Source organism: Myotis brandtii, unplaced genomic scaffold (assembly GCF_000412655.1).
Source record: "Myotis brandtii unplaced genomic scaffold, ASM41265v1 scaffold562, whole genome shotgun sequence".
NCBI lineage: Eukaryota > Metazoa > Chordata > Mammalia > Chiroptera > Vespertilionidae > Myotis > Myotis brandtii.
In genome coordinates, this window is record NW_005370091.1 from 773,434 (window position 1) to 793,586 (window position 20,153).

At 39.8% G+C, this 20,153-nt stretch overlaps 1 protein-coding gene across 13 annotated transcripts in view; it reads left to right on the forward strand.

Moving 5' to 3' along the window:
- The window catches only part of ZMYND11 (zinc finger, MYND-type containing 11), a 95,307-nt gene that overhangs the window by 52,985 nt on the left and 22,169 nt on the right, over positions 1-20,153 (forward strand). For all 13 annotated transcript variants that reach the window (XM_005878511.2, XM_014549637.1, XM_005878514.2 and 10 more), the window contains 6 exons: positions 12,328-12,405; positions 12,836-12,928; positions 15,273-15,360; positions 15,906-15,961; positions 17,077-17,154; positions 17,995-18,113. In XM_005878511.2, coding sequence (XP_005878573.1) covers positions 12,328-12,405; positions 12,836-12,928; positions 15,273-15,360; positions 15,906-15,961; positions 17,077-17,154; positions 17,995-18,113 — 512 coding nt within the window. The remainder of the gene's footprint in view (positions 1-12,327; positions 12,406-12,835; positions 12,929-15,272; positions 15,361-15,905; positions 15,962-17,076; positions 17,155-17,994; positions 18,114-20,153) is intronic.

Sequence of the window (20,153 nt, forward strand, 5' to 3'; positions counted from 1 at the left end):
TGACATTTTGTAGTTTAAGGATCACAAATTTTTAAATTGTGTTAATATACAAATTGGTGATCAGCCTAGCCCATTAATAAAATGGAGGAATAAGAAAATGTAGATAAGGAAATGAAGAAGAATCTATGTGGAAAAATTTTATTAATAACTAAAAAAATGTATATATTGATCCTACATCAAAACCAAAAGGTCTCCCAACTTGTAGCACCTGATTCTCTGATCAGGCATCTGCAGAGATTTTAGGAAGAGTGCCCCTTAGTGCTACTTTCACATTAATTAGAACTATTTCAAGCATTTCCTACTACAGTTTCTCTTTAAAATATTTGAAAAAAATAAAATATTTGAAATGAAGATATATATTTTACAGGAAACTTAATAATTTAAAGATATATATGCAGAAGGAAGTCTATAGAAAGCATTTCAAGTTAACCTTTAAATTGGATGTTAAGACCCAGATACTATATTTTTTTCACACGGTTTATAGTATACTCATTAGGCAACTGAAAATGAAGGAATTTAACTGGTCTACTAAAACCAAACCAAGACTAAATCGCCATTAGAAAGCCACCTCGAGTTTTATCAAGTGGGTACTTATCAATGTTACTGACTTGCTAATGTTAACTTAGTTCTGGGTAAAGTTATATTTTGAGTCATTTGCACCATGACTTTTGTTCAGATAGCTAAAGAAAAAGTCATTGATGAAAGTTATTTCTTGAAACTGGTGATAGAAATTTACTTCTGAATCCATTTTTCATTCTGTTGGGTATGTAGGCAATACAGTTCTTTTTAAATTCCAAAATCAGGAGAATGTCCATTTAATGTTCAGAATGAAATAGGAAAAAGTGCAAAATGAAAATATTTTGAACATGAATTCCTTATTATGTATTTATTATGAAACTGTAACTGTTCTTACTTTCTGGTCAGTCTTCCTTTGTTAATGTGGGAAATTTATTCATATTTTCACCTTGAAAGTAAGTACCTTTACCTTCAAGATACATATTAACAAATCAGGAATGGAGATTTGATTTTTAAATAAAATAGAAGTAGAAGCCATGTTTGAGGGGATGTGTATTTTTTTTTTAACTGGTGGGCAATCATAGTATTGAAAATGAATGAACAATAAATATTTTTATAATTTCTACAGCCAAATGAATTATCATCTTTGTACTAGCAAAATAGAAAATTAATTTTAAGATCTTGGTCTAAATCAAGTAATTTATAAGGCAGTTTTACTATTTATCACTACCTTGATTAGAGGAAAAAGTAATGGGAACATTGATAAATGCAGAGGGTTTTAAAAGTTGATCTGGCTCTAGCCGGTTTGGCTCACTGGATAGAGCATCGGCCTGGGGACTGAAGAGTCCCGGGTTCGATTCCGGTCAAGGCCATGTACCTTGGTTGCAGGCAACATCCCCAGTAGGGGGGGTACAGGAGGCAGCTGATCGATGCTTCTCTCTCATCGATGTTTCTAACTCTCTATCCCTCTCCCTTCCTCTCTGTAAAAAATCAATAAATTATATTTTTAAAAAAAAGTTGATCTGGGTTATAAAACTGTAAAATCTTATGTATTGTTTTCTAGTCTCTTTACAAAACTACCTGGACCCAAGCAAGCAAGAAAAAAATGTCCATGTCTTCTTCATTGCCTTCCTTTGATGAATTTAGCAGTGTTATGGTCAGAAAGGCTTGGATATGAGTGTGAAATGTTTTAGGTGGTAGTGTATTTGGTCTTTGTGATGTATTTGGTGGCTTGTTTAGAATCTTAATAGAATTTTTAACTCTAAGGGATTACGGAAATAATAGTCTCTATATCAAGATGGTTATAACTTAATCTAGATAAATAGAAAGCTTATTTAGTGTTTCCAGTATTGAACTGAAAATAGTACAAAGGGCACAATTTCCTTTTACTGTCTGCAAATGCATGAGGTGCCAGGGGAAGGTGTGGACAGGTGGGCAGGTAGTATTCCCATTAGCTGATAGTCAGCCTCTGTGAGCATAGAACAAATGATACTCATTTCTTGACCTTAAAACAGAGACAGGCAACTTATTTTCAGAAAAGGATGGAAAGGCTTACTCCACTGAGGAATGCCATTCTGCCTCTGCTTTTTAAATCTTGTTCTTTCTTTAAAGATTAGTATTGTGTAGAAGGGAAGGAACAAGTAGATACAAAACCTGGTTCCATGAAGTTTTCCTGAATGTCCCCTTTCTAATCTCTGGTCCCTGCAGTATGCCACAAAGGAGCTTAAAATTATCCCCAAAGTCCATTTAATAATGAATGGTAAAATTTCTGACATGCATAATGACACCTCTGTAGCAATTTTTGTGTGAATATAGTAGATGTAGAAATAATACATATTTTTACAATATCAGTTGGTTTTGTGGCCTGTACAATTAAAGATGCTTTAATAGTTTGTAAATCACTCTACCAGCAGTTCTCAACCTGTGGGTCGCGACCCCTTTGGGGGTCGAACGACCCTTTCACAGGGGTCGCCTAAGACTATCGGAAAACACATATATAATTACATATTGTTTTTGTGATTAATCACTATGTTTTAATTATATTCAATTTGTAACAATGAAATTGGGGGGTCACCACAACATGAGGAACCTGTATTAAAGGGTTGAGAACCACTGCCCTAGACTGGCTGCTATAAAGCTGAAAGCTGATTTTATTATCTGAACTAGTCATAACTTAGTTCAGTCAGAGCAAAGAGTTGACTTTGTAAAAATTAATAAATACATATAGAGCTGGAGTAGTATTCAGTGCTGTTTGTAAATCTGGACGAACAAGTCTGGAAACACCTTATTAGTAGAGCTGCATTTGCTAGCATGCTCCAAGTGTCCACTTTATGATACTCTTAGTAGTTTGCATTATCCTCAGAGTTCCAACTTTTAGCTGTAAGAAGACATATTTATGACAGGTTAAGGGAGGTTTAAATTTAAATCCTTTAATGTAAATAAATTAAAAAAGCTATTACCAGAAACTCAAGTGCAAATGACTGTTGCTGGATTGGTTGTGGGAGATTTGGCATAGAGGTAGAGCAGCCGTGGGCAAACTACGGCCCGGATCTGGCCCGTTTGAAAAGAATAAAACTAAAAAAAAAAAAAGACCGTACCCTTTTATGTAATGATGTTTACTTTGAATTTATATTAGTTCACACAAACACTCCATCCATGCTTTTGTTTCGGCCCTCCGGTCCAGTTTAAGAACCCATTGTGGCCCTCGAGTCAAAAAGTTTGCCCACCCCTGAGCTAAAGGGTACTCCATGTGGTTTGGTGCATCCCACATGCAGAAGTGAGTAAGCCAAGTTTTCCACCATTAGAACTGGCAGTAGGTGTGGTGTTCTTATCTTTAGGTCTTATGTTGGAGAGTTAATTTTAATGTCAGTGCTGGGAGTAAAAAAGACTGAATGTAGGTATATTTTTAGAAAACTGTCCTAGAATATGATTGACGTTGATGGGGCAACAGGGGCCTCAGTGATATTGGAGGAGAAATGGTAGGCCTTTGGGGTACTTCCATCAGACCAGCTCTACCCTTAAAGTCTCAAACATTGAGGTTTGTTATGCATACTTTGTATTCAATCATTACAAATGGTTGTAGATAATACTTTAGAGCCTCTAATTTCAGTAACAACATAGGCAATTTATGTGCAGATAAAATTTATTGAGATTCTTTTCTGTGATTACAGATAGTTAGAGAGCTTGGAGTTTCTTAATTCTTCAAACAATGTAGGTAATTTAAATGCAGATTAGTGTTTCTCCACCAACTTACAGGGCAACCTGTACCAGAATCACCTGGTGTACTTGTTTAGAACACAGCCTCTGGGCTGAGGCTCAGGAATCTGCTTTTCAACCAGTGCTCCAGATTTGTGAATTTATTAATATTTAAATGAGCCTTTGGTTGTTAGAGGCCAAAGGTGATATTTGGTCCACTGGCAATGAAATGGTTCACACATCAGAAATAAATAAAATGGTTTAGAATGGCCAGAATATGCAAACACAGCTTGGGTGTGTGATTAACTTTCACATTTTGGATGGGTCTTGTCAGTTGAATGGCATGGAATATTTTTGTAGTAAGCAGTGAATTTGGTTACTAATAACTATCATCACTTCAATTCACCTAGCACTTACCATGTGCTAGTGAGTGTACAGGCCCCTGGTTACAGAACACTGAATTAGGTAGATTATTATGGATCCTGCTTTCCAGAACTTAAGAGTCTAGTCAAGGGCTGGCAAACCACAGTCCATGGGTCAAATCAAGCCTTCCACCTGTTTTTGTATTGCTCATGAGCTAAGAATGGGGTTTACATTTTTAAATGGTTGAAGAAAAATCAAAAGAGGGATAATATTTTGTGATGTGAAAATGATAAGAAATTCCAATTTTAGTTTCCACAAGTTTTGTTAGAACGTTATTTAAGATGGCGTCTTCTCCACCATGGCAATTGAATAGTTGAAACAGACACACTGTGTGTGTTCTCAAATCCTAAAATATTTTCTGTCTGGCCCTCCACAGAGAAAGTTTGCCAACCCTGTTGAGTCTGCTGCCAAAGGACATTCTGGATATTGGGAATCCCCCCAAAAGCGTGAGGCGCTTGTCTTTCTTTAGTCACAGACTTGGGGACTTGGATTTGAATTGAACTCCAGCAGCACAAATGAGAAGATACCTTGATTTCTAATTTCACACTTTTTTTCTTTTGGATACTTGGTGTACTGGAATAATACTTCCACAACTTCATCCTCTGCCAAAATAATGTTTCTACAGTTTAAAGCAAGGTCTCTAGAAAATATTGAAAATTCTAGACCATTTAATCCTGAGTGTCCCTTTGACTAGTGATGCTTAGGCACTGTAATCAATGATCAGTTGTGGATCAAAAGTTGCTTGTACCTTCTTCCAGCCAGAAACACCATAAGTCACTGAGTGTGACACATTATTCATGATTTGTCTGAGATATCTACCTAGACTCTTCGGATTTGCTATATCCCAGCAATTGTTTGTAACTGGCCTGAGAATCCCTTACTCAGGAAGATGCTCAAGATTTTCTGTTATTTTTTTTCCCTTTAAGTAGAGGAAAGCAGCCCCTCAGTTGTCTATAATACACTTAAGAGCATCTCACTTTAGTGGATGTCTTATGCACTTATAACACAGCTTCAGCCATGTGATTATTGTCCCTTTAAAATGGTTCCAACAACTTTAGCCATGAAATGGAAAGTTTGTTCCTTGATAATTTGCAGATATTGCCCAAATCACTCCTGTATGCTGCTGGGTGTTTTGAACAGTTACCAGAAATTGATTGGGCTTTACTAGGTTTGAGCTGCATGCTGTTACAGAGAGGCCTTTACTGATGAGTCCTGAAGTCTGTAAGTAACAGTAGGTACAGTTCTTCAAAGCCTGAGAAAAGATTGGGTCTGAAACAATCTGCAGATACTACACAGCATTACTTTTATGTTTTCCAAACTTATGAAGAGCTGCCTGCTTAGTTATGTTACAGACAGAATAGCATTTAACCTTAGAAGCAAACCTTTACTTTCTGTTAGAGTAGCTTTTGCTCAAGCTACTGTGAGTGGCTTGGTTTGGCCGACAGGCATTACCTGAGACACTGTTGTGAATGTCACGGCAGGCAGCTCACATGTATTACCTAAGAAATACCCAGAAGTCTTATAGTGCCACTCTGAGGCAGAAGCTGCAATGCTTTGTTGATTTCTTGTGTGAAATACTAAATCTCTAAATTGTAACTGGAAACTTTAGAAAGAAAGCCCACACAAGTTTAGCAAATGTGAAAGCATCTTATAACAAATGGTTGTTGTTTTTTTAACTTTATATATATATATCAAATGTTTTATCCCTGCACATTGTTGGGAAAGGTTTTGCATCTGTTCAGGGTCTTCTCTTTCTTTTGTTTGCTTCAGTTTGCTGAGGAAGCTCCCTGGGCCCCGGGTCTGGGAAGCAGGCTCCTTTCAGTATCCTGGGCAGAGAGCTCTGTGCCCCAGGGCAGCTGTTCACTTACCAACAGAGGGCTTGTATGCATTTCAGTTCTTGTCCTTTATCTGCAATAGAATCCCATATTTATCACCAGAAAAGTGGATTGGGCAGCAGTACAAAATAAACAAGTAGGAGAGGTTTTCAACAAAATAATTTTTTGGATGTGACACTCCTTTTGGTGAATCCTATCCAACCCAAATCACTAAAGTTTCTAGTATAGTATCTGCAAAGTGAACAAATACAGGAGAGAAACATTTCTGTCTGTCTTAGCAAGTAGACGGAGAAAGTTACTAGGTCTGGCATCACTTTAAAAGGACTTTTGAAGATTACCACTTAACACTTCTCAGTTACAAGGTTACAATTGGAACCACTGCACCTGTTTGTGTAAATACATAGCCTCTTTAATAATGCAAGGCAGTGATTCTCAGTCAGGGTCACCTGTTAGAAACACCTGGAGTACTGGCACAGTGAGTGCCCAGGCCCCTCCCTAAGCCGTGGCACCTTGACAATTGTGGGGCTTTTTCTTTGAGGTAAAATTTACTTTGCAGGGGTTTGCAAAAGTCTTGAATGTACCATATGATGAACAGACAAATGCACACACACCTGTACACCCAGGTCCCACCAAGGCAGAGGACATGATCATTGTACCCTCCTCCTCAGCCATTGTTCTCATTACTTTTTTGTTGTTGTTGTTAATCCTCTGTCGAGGATATTTTTCCATTGATTTTTAGAGAGAGTGGAAGGAAAAAGGAGAGATAGAAAGAAACATTGATGTAAGAGAGACACACCAATTGGTCACCTACTGCACACACCCTGACCAGGGCTGGGAACCAGCAACCAAGGTACATGCCCTTGGCCAGAATTGAAGCTGGGACCCTTTAGTCTGTGGGCCAACGCTCTATCCACTGAGCCATACTGGCTAGGGCCTCATTACTTTCCATCACAGATATGTTGTGCCTGTTCCACAACTTTATATAAGTGGATATTGGTGTTTTTCCCAATGATTCAACAGCCACAGTTGATGAACATTGAGTGGGATAGCTATGTCTGGGTAGCACTTTATTAAATGGGGTAGAAGACCTCCTGAAGTAATATTTTGAAGGAATTGGAGCTGTGAAGGATGGGATAGGTCATATCTATTCAGCCATGGAAGTCACATGTCCCCCTTGTGTTTCCTTTTACATTTTATGTGAAATAGTCCTTTTTCCAAGCTCATATCACCACTTTTAATTGCACATAGTAGAAAAGAGATACTCTAGCTACTTGACTCTAAACAAACTTAAACATGACACAAAACCAGATTATCATCTTACATTTATCATTTAGATTTGTGAAATTAAGGCCCTCAGTCTGAACACTGCATTTGCAGTCTTCCCAACAGGAAAGAAATATTGCTGCACATGGTTGCGCTAATTTAGCAGTTCACTTAAGAATGTTTAAACAGATGAAACCAAAGCATTGTGGGATATGACACCCACATTTTGTGTAAATTCTCTGTGGGAAAGAAGTAGGAATTGAAAATGGACCTTTATTTAAACAAGAACAGTTTAGTGCACAAGTTCCCTAAACTTAAGCAAAGTAGAATAGGGTTTTCTGTACCGATTCAAAGTGTTTTCAGTGTTTTTGTTACAAAGAAAGACCAATGTAGTTAGGATGTTTTGTCTATAGTGATGTTCTGATTCTATCACTGCATCAGTTTTGCCCATAAGGAAATATTGAGTTGCTTTGTTTTCTAAGGTTCCAAAAAGAAAAGAAGTTAGCCTACTAACAGTGAAGTTTTCATAGATTGGTGTTTGGAGCACAGGAAGGAGAAAAACATATTTCTGTGTACACGTGAACTACACAGCAACCCACGACACAGGACTATGTTGTGGTAGATGTAGTGAGGAACTCATCCCCATCATCACTGCTCAGGTGACTGTAGACAATATTTAGGGAACATTACTCTTCAGCACTACATAAAAGTGGTGGCTGCATATTTCCCCTAAAGAATATGTTACCTATCAAAAGAACCACAGTCCCACAGATATTACAGGGCTTCTAACCTGATGTACATTGTTATTACATCTGAATTTATACAAATTTATGGTTTAATGATCAGATTGATATTTGGGATCAACTGTTTCATACTGTACCCAAAATATTTGGCATGATAGAGCATGTAGCTGGAATCATTGTTTTTACTCTTTCTTTTTAAGGGAATGTAGGTTTTCCAAGAGGTAAGAAAAAAACAGCTTTCTTGGACTTCTTACTTTTTCTCCTCCCTATATCAAGTTTAACAAATTGTTTAGTATAAAAAGCAGTTTGTGGGAGTATGTCCATGCTGCAAAAACATTTGTCCAAAGTGCTAATAGCTGATTGTGCATCAGACCCACTGAGAGCTCCCTCTATACTACTGTGAGATTTGCAGAATGCAGGAACTGAGCTTAGTTCTCTGTTGTGTCTGGCTTATGGAAGGGGCCAGTTAATAGTTCTCACATGTTTGTGTGCGTGAGAATCACTGGGGATCTTGTTAAAAATGAGACTTCACAAGCTACATCAAAGCCCTTCTCCCCCCGAAATTATAAACACGGGGTCCAAGAAAGGTCATTGCCTTTTAAACTACACATCTACACCCTTGGTGCTTGGTCTTGGTCATGTCACAAATACCTGAGGAATTAACAAATAGAAGAGTGAACAAGCAGATACAGAGAGCACAGGACCTTCCCCCAGAAATTCCAGCTCAGATGCTCAGAGGTAAAGCCCAGCTGCATTTTAAGAAGCTCCATTTAGAAGCTGTGTGCACAGGTCATACCATAAAGCTGGGTAAGGAAGGAACCATTGATTGTGTCTGTGCATTTTGCCAAAAAATTCAGGCAAAAAGTGGAAGGAGCAAGTCACTTTAAATGTGACTTTAAATGTGAAGCCCATGAAACAATCTCCAGCTAAGAAAATACTTTTCTGTGTTTTATTTATATACTAAGGCCCGGTGCACGGAATTTGTGCACTGGTGGGGGGCGTGGCCTGTGGGGATCCACCTGCTGCGGGAGCAGCCATTCATTCCAGTCCGTCGAGTGTCCCCCTGGTGGTCAGTGCACGTCATAGTGACTGGTCAACCGGTCTTCTGCTATTCGTTCACTGGGCTTTTATTATATACTAGAGGCCCGGTGCACAAAAATTTGTGCACTCGGGGGGAGGGGGGTCCCCCAGCCCGGCCTGTGCCCTCTCGCAGTCTGGGACCCCTTGGCAGATAATGACCTGCTGGCTTAGGCCTGCTCCCGGGTGGCAGAGGGCAGGCCCAATCCCTAAGTGCAGCCCCTGGTCAGGCTCAGAGCAGGGCCGATTGGGGAGTTGGGGCGCCGCCCCGTCATGCACAGAGCAGGGCGGATCGGGAGGTTGCAATGCCACCCCCTGTCACGCACAGAGCAGGGCCGATCAGGGGGTTGAGGAGCCCCCCCCTGTCACTCACAGAGTAGGGCCGATAGGGGAGGATCAGGGGGTTTGGGCGCTGCCCCCTGTCACACACAGAGCCGCAGGGCAATCAGGGGATTGGGGAGCTCCCCCCTATCAGGCACAGAGCAGGGCCTGTGGGGGGGGTGGTTGGGGCGCCGCAGCCTGTCACACACAGAGCCGCAGGGCAATCAGGGGATTGGGGAGCTCCCCCCTATCAGGCACAGAGGAGGGCTGATCAGGGGGTTGGGGTGCCTTCCCCTGTCACGAACAGAGTAGGGCGGATAGGGAGGTTGTGGCCCCGCCCCCTGTCACTCACAGAGCCACAGGGCGATCAGGGGGTTTGGGCGCTGCCCCCTGTCACACACAGAGCCGCAGGGCAGTCAGGGGATTGGGGAGCTCCCCCCTATCAGGCACAGAGGAGGGCTGATCAGGGGGTTGGGGTGCCTTCCCCTGTCACGAACAGAGTAGGGCGGATAGGGAGGTTGTGGCCCCGCCCCCTGTCACTCACAGAGCCACAGGGCGATCAGGGGGTTTGGGCGCTGCCCCCTGTCATGCTGATCCCGGTGCCGGGAGCCTCGCTGCTCCGCTGATCCCGGTGCTGGGAGGCATATTACCCTTTTACTATATAGGATAGAGGCCTGGTGCATGGGTGGGGGCTGGCTGGTTTGCCCTGAAGGGTGTCCTGGATCAGGGTGGGGGTCCCCACTGGGGTGCCTGGCCAGTCTGGGTGAGGGGCTGAGGGCTGTTTTCCGGCTGGCGAGTGACTAAAGCTTCCAACCGCTCCTTGTTTTCTTCTCTCTTTTTTTTTTTTTTCTGGGCCAGCTTTAGCTCTGAGGCCTCGCTGCTGAAAACATAGATACAATGTTGCGGTCCGAGCCCTGCTGAATGGAAGCCCTTTTCTGGGGTTTTGTTTAGCTTCTTATTTGCAACATAGTATATAGTTGCTTAGAGTTGCAACTGAGAGGCTGGCAAGTTAGGCGGAGAACGTTGGAATCTGCAGCAAGCAAGCCTCGTGCTCGCTTCAGTGCCTGGCTGCCGGCCGCCATCTTGGCTGACAGTTAATTTGCATATACTCACTGATTAGCCAATGAAAAGGGTAGCGGTCGTACGCCAATTACCATGTTTCTCTTTTATTAGTGTAGACTAGAGGCCCCGTGCATGAAATTCATTCAGCCCAGCCTGCACCCTCTCCAGTCAGGGACCCCTTGGGGGAATGTCCGACTGCCGGTTTAGGACATCCCTCTCAAATCCGGGACTGCTGGCTCACCTGCCTGCCTGACCGCCCTAACTGCCCTCCTAACTGACCCACTGAGAGCTCCCTCTACACTACTGTGAGATTTGCAGAATGCAGGCACTGAGCTTAGTTCTCTGTTGTGTCTGGCTTATGGAAGGGGCCAGTTAATAGTTCTCACATGTTTGTGTGCGTGAGAATCACTGGGGATCTTGTTAAAAATGAGACTTCACAAGCTACATCAAAGCCCTTCTCCCCCCGAAATTATAAACACGGGGTCCAACAAAGGTCATTGCCTTTTAAACTAGCCTGATCACCCCTAACCGTCTCTGCCTGCCGGTGTGGTTGCCCCCAATTGCCCCCCCTGCCGGCCTGGTCGCCCCATACAGCCTGCTGTCATCAGTCCGGTTGTTTCAGTTGTGATGACTCCTAGCTTTTTATATATTAGGACTAGAGGCTCAGTGCACGACATTCGTGTACCGGGGGAGGGGGGGGTGTCCTTTAGCCCGGCCTGCGCCCTTTAGCAGTCAGACATCCTTAGTGCTGCCACAGAGGCGGGAGAGGCTCCCACCACCGCTGCTACGCTCGCCAGTTGTGAGCCCGAGCCCGGCTTGTGGTTGAGCAGCGCTCCCCCTGTGGGAGCATACTGACCACCAGGGGGCAGTTCCTGCATTGAGGGTCTGCCCCTTGGTGTTCAGTGCACATCATAGCGACCATTTGTTCCGCCGTTCGGTTGATTTGCATATTACCCTTTTATTATATAGGATAGTATTTTAATATTGTGTGTATAATCAATTCGCTTAAGCTCTGGCTAAGACTTCTCAGTTACATGAGAAATGTAACTGTATTAAGCATATTAAGATGATTTCCTGCATTTACGTTTCTTTGGGAGTTATAATCTAGTGGCCTGAAAAAGTTAAAGCATCTGTTAGTAGGTAGCCCAGACCTACTCGGTCCTCTGCTGTGCCATCTGCTTATGACCCAGTGTCTGCTGTGATTTCTTAACCTTGACTAAAGAAATGAGAATGTTTGTCTTCATTTCTTTGCTATCTACAAAGGACATAAGAGAAATAGAATCCTGGATTTTTCCTTCTTCATGTGAAGTTAGATTTTCTGAGAGATAAATTGAAGAACCTAATTAGCTTTTAGGCCAGCCTGACAGAAATTGGATTTATACTGACTAGATCAATAGCACTTTAAGACAGATATGTAGGTGTGTGCCACTGCACTACTGCACATATTTCATAAGTAACAGATTTTTAATAAAGTTATTTTGAAAGTCACCATGCACGATTGCTAATTTAAAATGCACCCTAAAGGACTTCAGCCATTCATTATGAATATATATCAAAATAAGTGATTCTATATTATGCCATTATTATGTTATCATTATTGTTGTCATTTCTTTTTAATCTGAAAATTGGTTTAAGTTCCAAAATATCAAGAAACAAATGCATAATTTTCTAAGGTATTATTTCAAGTACAACATATTTTCTGATTCTTATTACAGTACATGTTATTTTTGCTATGCAAATCTCAAAATCCTCTGTATCAAATATTTTGGAAATAGTGCATTTTATAAATGAAATTTTAGCAGACTATAATCTTTTATATATAGAAGTCTTTTACGTGAATATAGACATATAAATGATCAGATTTTATATCTGGCCTTTCCTGTTTTTAACAGAGCATCAAGAAGAAAAATACAAACAAACAAGAGATGAGCACATACCTGAGGTTCATAGTCTCCCGCATGAAGGAGAGGGTGAGTCCTGCCCCTGGAGTCTTCCCAATTAGATTTCACTCTGGTTCACTCTTTAAAAGTTAATGACTGACAAGTAAATATGTATAGAGCAGTTTTGTCATAATTCTTTTGTATAATAAATAGTTCTATAATAGGCTTTTAGATTTTTGTGTTTTGTCTTTGTTTTAGAACAGACATTTCTTTAGCTGCATTAGATTAGAAACATTTACATTTAAAAAATTTGTTTATCAGAACATTTTCATTGATAGTGTTTAAAATGAAATGGAACGCTCCAAAATAACTGTTTTGTCAAAACCTTAAGGAATGCCATGTTAAACTATATAGTGCATGTACATTTCTCTGTTAAGTTCTAAAGTACTTCTTTAGAAATTGATGTTTTACCTGTCTCTCTCTAGCCACATTTAAACTGGTGTATTTAATGACCTTTCAGGCTATAGACCTTAATAAAAAGGGAAAGGACAGCAAACACCCGATGTACCGGAGGCTGGTGCATTCAGCAGTTGACGTCCCCACCATACAAGAGGTAAATCCAGGCCTTCCGTACTGCTTCCCATTTACCTCATGGCTCCCAGGTGAATGAGAGATCACAGCCAAGCATGATCCTGGGTGCCATTCCTTCTTGAGGAGGATGTGCCTGCCCAGTGTCTTACTAGAACCAGCTAAGCATGGCCACCACACGTACGTGCCTATTGTTTTAAATTTCGTGTGATCACTCTGGTACAACCAGGCCTTTTAATAGGGCTGGTTTTAAGCGACCTGTAAAGTCTTGATACTTGTTTGTGAAAGCAAATGGATGGGACCCTGGTCAATTTAATATTTCAGATGTAGAAAATTCACATCTGGACACAGGTCCCTAGTTTTAGCAGTAGTACTTGGGGTTTTCTCTCAAGGAAAAATTAGAGCATAGAACTAATCTAGAGGCTTGGGAAACAATGAAATGAACTTGAATCAAATTATTCTTGAAGTTCTTAATGTTATCAATGCTAGCTGAGGATTGTTGGGTTTGTTAATATTTAATTACTAATTGCAATAAAATCCCCTAGAACACTTAGACATGTTTTAAGTTAGGGTTGCTGAATTACTAATTTTGTAATTTATGTGTCATTTTGAAATTTTAAAATCTTATGGTTGGCCATAATAGCTTATAGGAAGACCGTAGGAATTATCTGAAATTATCTTATAAGTTTCCTAATCCCTTAGCACAGTGGTTCTCAACCTTCCTAATGCCGCGACCCTTTAATACAATTCCTCATGTTGTGGTGACCCCCAATTTCATTGTTACAAATTGAACATAATTGAAGCATAGTGATTAATCACAAAAACAATATGTAATTATATATGTGTTTTCCTGTGGTCTTAGGCGACCCCTGTGAAGGGGTCGTTCGACCCCCCCAAAGGGGTCACGACCCACAGGTTGAGAACCGCTGCCTTAGCAGCTGAGAAAGACTAAAGGTGTATTATTTCTATGGAAGGAAAGGGTAAATGACAGTTGTTCCCTTAAAATTCTGGCAAATCCTAGAATAAAAACAATTTAAATTTTACCTACTACTGGCAGATTTCATAGCCTCAGGTATAGCCTCTTTTCCTAAACTCTGAGGCCTCTGAAAGAATGTTGAACCCAGTTGCCCTTCCTGCCCCTGCCCGTGCTCCTGCAGCTTTCCCTTCCTGCATGGCACCGACCCAGATCCCCAGTTTGATCCTCTTGGCTCCATAGAGAACACTAGATGGGTGGATGCTGTCTTGGTTCTCTGCTTGGCAAGTGCTATTCATGAGCAAAAGCACTGTAAGAAAAGTAGAGGAAGACATGATTTTTATGGTTGTAGGAGCTTAACTACAATCCAGATCAAAATGCAAGGCACAGTGCATACCTCACAAATCACAAAGGGGGTATAAGCATCCCGGAGCCCAGTACAGTAAATTGTGGCACATGACAGGAGGCAACTACCTTCAGCTAGGGAATCTGGGAGAAGCCTTCCGAAAAAGGGCCACTGAATTGGGTTTTGGAGGATTTCAAGAAAAAGGTTGGTTCTTAACCTTTTTTAAAATTGATATTTAGAGAGAGAGGGAGGGAGAGAGAATGAAACATTGATCAGCTGCCTCCTGCACACCCCTTCCTGGGGATCAAGCCCAGAACCTGGGCATGTGCCCTGAGCTAGAATCGAACACTGCAACCTTTCAGTGCACTGGACTACACCCAGCCAACTGAGTCACACCTGTCAGGGCAGATCTTAATTATTCTTTAGAGGCCTTAATATTTTAGTATTTGAAAGCCAAGCAATTTTCAAACCTATTTCCTAAAAATATCACGAGGATAAGAAAATGCCTTCTTGTTGTTGAGTTAATTTGTCATACCCCCTTCTAAAAATTTTGTCTTATCCCAGAAACCCCTCAGATTTCCCACCTAACCTTTCCCAATTCAGAATTACAAATGTGTCTTCTTTAGTTATGTTAAACTGTCACAGAGGCTAACAGTTCTTTTTCTTCAATCTTTATTCTCCTGTGTTATAATAAGTAGTTAAGTTCTCATCAGCAACATTGGCCAAAGCTTTTAACTGTTTACAGTGAGCTTTTATCATCGCTACACAAGAAGATGTTCAAGCTGCCAAGTTCACTCTAGTAAATCAGTAGAAAAGACAGCAGTGGCTATAGGACAGCAGATCTGCCACACTTCACCATACTGTCACATTCTAACTGCACTGGAGTTGTGGGTTTCTCTTACATATGGTGTGTCAACACTGTGGGACACAGGAGTAGCCATGATGTTGTTTGGAAAAATCTGTTGCATCCCATACTCTAACCATGTTATCATATTGCAGACAAATATTTTTACTAGTAACTCTTGCCATTTTGTTTTTTAATCACTGCAGAAAGTGAATGAAGGGAAATACCGAAGTTATGAAGAGTTCAAAGCAGATGCTCAGCTACTTCTCCACAATACAGTGATTTTCTATGGAGGTTGAATATTTTTTGCTTTTTCTTTTGCATTTTTTTTCATACCATTTACATTCCATGTTGAGAAATAACTTTTATAAAATATTACATTAAAATTAGTATTTTAATGATCTGTAAGTAATGTTATGGTTTAATCTTAAAAATATTTGGTAATGTAGTTATAGCTTATAGAATGAACTGTCCAAAAGCAAAACACTAGTACACTAAATGATGAAAGTATTACTTTTTATAGTTTTATTTATAAACTTAGTTGAAAGGCTTTTAATAAGCACTGTGATTAATTCTGGTTGTTTCCCCATTAATATTCTATCATTTAAAGGTAAAGAAAGAGGCCACTCTATACCTAGAGAATTAGTGCTATGTTAGATGTGAAATTAAAGCTGCCTGTAGAATTTTATTTCGCTGCCTGAACTTTTAAAAACAATACACATTTTGTTTTAAATGGTATATATCTACTTTTGTCAAAATGAAAGAAAATTTAAGTGAGTATTAATTTTGGTAGTCTGTATTTTAGATTATTGGTAATGGATATCTGTCTTTAATTACAGCAGACAGTGAGCAAGCTGACATTGCAAGAATGCTGTATAAAGATACCTGTCATGAGGTACTGTCTATACCTAGTAATTAAACTCTTACTATATTTCGAATTAATTTATTTCACAATCCCACTCATCTTACATATTTTAATTTTGCAATTTCCATTAAATATAAATTTATTTCCATTTTTTATATACATGGGAAATAATGCAAATAGAGGCAAAAAATTCTGTCAAACTATTCTCAGAGACATCCTAGGAGATTTAGTTACTAAGTAACTTCTACAAAGAAATTTTGTTTGCTCTTTTTTAATTACCCTTAAGTTATTGGTTACCTAATGCATGTACATGTTTTGTATGGGGCAGAGACACTCAACAAATGTTACCTTCTTTGGATAAAGGATACTACACAGGCAAAAAAAGAACAACCAAACAACACAGTTCATATTTATATAGTAAATGAAATACTATTTTGGGAAGGTTTTTTTTGTGTATATGGTCTTTCTTATTTGAAACACCTGTAATCATATTGTCTTTGCAAAAGTGTCTCAATTATATAAAAGTTTTGTTTCTTAAATTCATTTCAAATTTGACTTTTTAAAATCCATTAAATATATGTTTACTGAGTGTCTATTGTGTGCTAGGCGTGTGTTAGGAGGAATGAAATGGTGATCAAGGTACTGGCTTCCTGCTAATGGAGCTGTATTCTGAAGAGGGATACTTAAATAAGAAACAGTCAAAATATGTTTATAAGTTGGGAAAAAAATGTTATGAAAGAAAACAAAGACTAAAATGGAGAATGAGGCAAAGTAAGGACTGCTATTATTGGTAGTGGATATTTTATGTGGGTAGATGAGGAAGACCTTACTGAGGAAATTGCATTAATCCAAGAACTAAAGAGCCAAAGGCACCAGTGAGGCTGGAACGCAGAGGTCAGACATGCCAGGCCTTGCAAGGAATTTGTTTTCTCTTTTAAATGCAATCTGAGACCATGGGGGTGGTTTGAACAGGAAAGTGGCAGGCTTTTCCAATATTATTGAAAACTTAAAATTTAAACTTAGGAACAAAATTCAAGGCTATTTGTGTACATGAACAAGAATGTTAATTTACGTGGATCGATTTTATATAGTTTAATGCAGATCTTTATATTTTGTAGGCTAAAATAGTTGTTTTTCTTTTTCAGCTGGATGAGTTACAGCTTTGCAAGAACTGCTTCTATTTGTCAAATGCTCGTCCTGACAATTGGTTCTGCTATCCTTGCGTATGTGACATTTTGTGATTTTTTGTGTTTTACCTCTTAAGTATATGATGCTCTAAGGAAGTTTATTTCCAGTTGCTTAAAGTTTATAATCCTTCCTAAATATGTTTCTTTATATCATAGGACATATGGTTTCAATGAGTGTAAAAACTGAGACATGGGAAAAACAACTTGGGATTGTTATCCAATTTTGACTTTAAAACAAGGAACTTAAGACTAAACATTGTGTCCCTTAATATATATAATAGATTTTTGCTTTTCTTCTCATTCTTTCACAAGAAATTGAAGGCTTTATAGATGTTAATACCTGTATAATTTCCCCTAAAATGAGATGATTTCAGGAAGGGTGATGACAAGAAAACCTGTGAGTGTTCTGGGGGCCCCAAAGGCACGGATGTAAAAGGCCACCTGAGAGCAATCGGTCTTCCAGAAGTTACGTGCTTCTCAGTCACTTGAAAGTTTTTTAAAATTTGAATCTCTGATTAGTTAGGTTTGAATCAGGGCTTCAAATCCTCCCATTTCTAACAGGCTCATGAAACACAGTGAGGGCCTTCTGTTTGCCCCCACTGCCTCATTTCATAGTGCTACAGGATAGTAAGTGGGTATTTTTCTCGTCTCTTCTCAGAAATGAAGGTCCATATTCCTACTCTAACGCAAATTTTAGTTTTTGGTGTTTTTCTTGGAGGCAAAGTCAGTCAATCCCAGAAAAAAGAAAACAAGTTCTATGTGTTTAGTAATGTTTTCAAAATAATGAGTTAAACTTAACTAATTCAATATTAATGAATGATACACTTATACTTAATACTTTAAAAGTAATGACAAGGTAGAACGTTTTATTTGCAGATACCTAATCATGAACTGGTTTGGGCTAAGATGAAAGGTTTTGGATTCTGGCCAGCCAAGGTCATGCAGAAGGAGGACAATCAGGTTGACGTCCGCTTCTTTGGTCACCACCATCAAAGGTAATCATGACCCACATGCAGCCGTAGTAGCTGAGCTCTCAGTTCTTTTTTTTTTTTTAAATATATTTTATTGATTTTTTACAGAGAGGAAGGGAGAGGGATAGAGAGTTAGAAACATCGATGAGAGAGAAACGTTGATCAGCTGCCTCCTGCACACTCCCTACTGGGGATGTGCCCGCAACCAAGGTACATGCCCTTGCCCAGAATCTAACCTGGGACCCTTGAGTCCACAGGCTGACGCTCTATCCACTGAGCCAAACCGGTTAGGGCAAGCTCTCAGTTCTTAAGACTCAGTCCGGCCATTACCAGTGTTCTGGTAGCTTTATCAGAAACAGCATGAAGTTTCTTAAGAAACAGCATATAACTTGACTAGGCAACTAACAATGAGTTCTATAAATTGTGTCTTTAGGTATATTTCAGTTACTTTTTACTAAGCAAGATAGTTTCAGTAACTGACACTGTTGAACTCAGATGCATGTTAATGCTGACCTGAATTCCTGATGGCAGTGAAGGGGGGAAGGATTCTTAAGATGTGTCCATTTCATAGTATTCTAATGACATTATGGTGGTTTCAACCATCTTTCAAAAGCCATAGACAAAAATAAGCAACTCAGTAGTAGAATAGAATTTCAATCTTGGGATCTAAGTATATATAAGAATTATATGCATAGAATTACCAGACATTGTTTCCAATCTAGATTTTAAAGTTTCTGTTGCTAGGGATATGTATACAGCAAAGCATAAAATTTGCATTTTCATAATATAACAATATATGTATCCCAAGGGTAAAACCCCTTTTTATTACTATAAAATTATTTTTGCATAGTTATTTGACACACAAAATGCTAAACTGTTCTATAAAATTATAGCTATCTCCTTTATTGTGATATTAAGGCCTTAAATTTTACTGCACATTGAACATTAGAAAGTCTAAGATAGTGTCCTAAATAATGTGTCATAAAAGCATTGACTCTAAAAGTGAATTCAAGTACTGTGAACTGTCATAGGACTCAGAGATTAATGAGTCTAACTAACCAAGCCACAATAGGAAAAATAATTCACATGAAATTTGTGGGGGGTTCATTTAACACAAATATTAAATTAAAGGGAGAAAGTGCCAAAAGTCAGCTACATGATCTAAAAGTGTTACTTACTGTCCAAGGATTTAAATTTACATTTCATGAAGCGTCTGTCTCCTATCATGCCTGGAGGGTAAGTGTCCTGTATAGTTGTTATTACTATAAAAGAAGCTACAGAATGAAACTTTATTCCTCCCATAGTGAATTTTTACCTAGTCTCCATTTAATTTAAATAGAAGTTTAGTTCTAAGAAACCTGTGAATAGTGTACATTTCCAAAAAAGTTTTGTTCTTTCATAGATAGATGCACAATCAGCTGACACTGCTTTAATGGCAAGAAACATTAGTTAAATAATCCTATCTAATAAATAGGGAATATGCTAATTGACCCTCACGCTGTTGCAAAGATGGAGGCGCCCACAGTCAATAAGGAGGGAATATGCTAATTTACTGCCATGCCCTCAAAGATGGCGGCGCCCACAGCCACAAGATGGCCAGCAGGGGAGGGCAGTTGGGGGCGATTGGGCCAACAGAGGAGGGCAGTTAGGGGCAATCAGGCCGGCAGGGGAAGGCAGTTCGGGGCGATCGGGCTGGCAGGGGAGCAGTTAGGCGTCGATCAGGCTGGCAGGGGAGTTGTTAGGGGGTGATCATGCTGGCAGGCAGAAGCAGTTAGGGGCAATCAGGCAGGCAGGCAGGCGAGCGGTTGGGAGCCAGCAGTCCTGGATTGTGAGAGGGATGTCCGACTGCCGCCAGTTTAGTCCAGCAGTTTAAACCAGCAGTTAGACATCCCCCGAGGGGTCCCAGATTGGAGAGGTGCAGGCTGGACTGAGGGACACCCCCCCACCCGTGCACAAATTTCATGCACCAGGCCTCTAGTAATACCATAATTAAGTACAAAATGAATGTTCAAATTGTATGATTAAGTGGTAATTTTCAATGTTACATGCTCATATTCAGTTTGT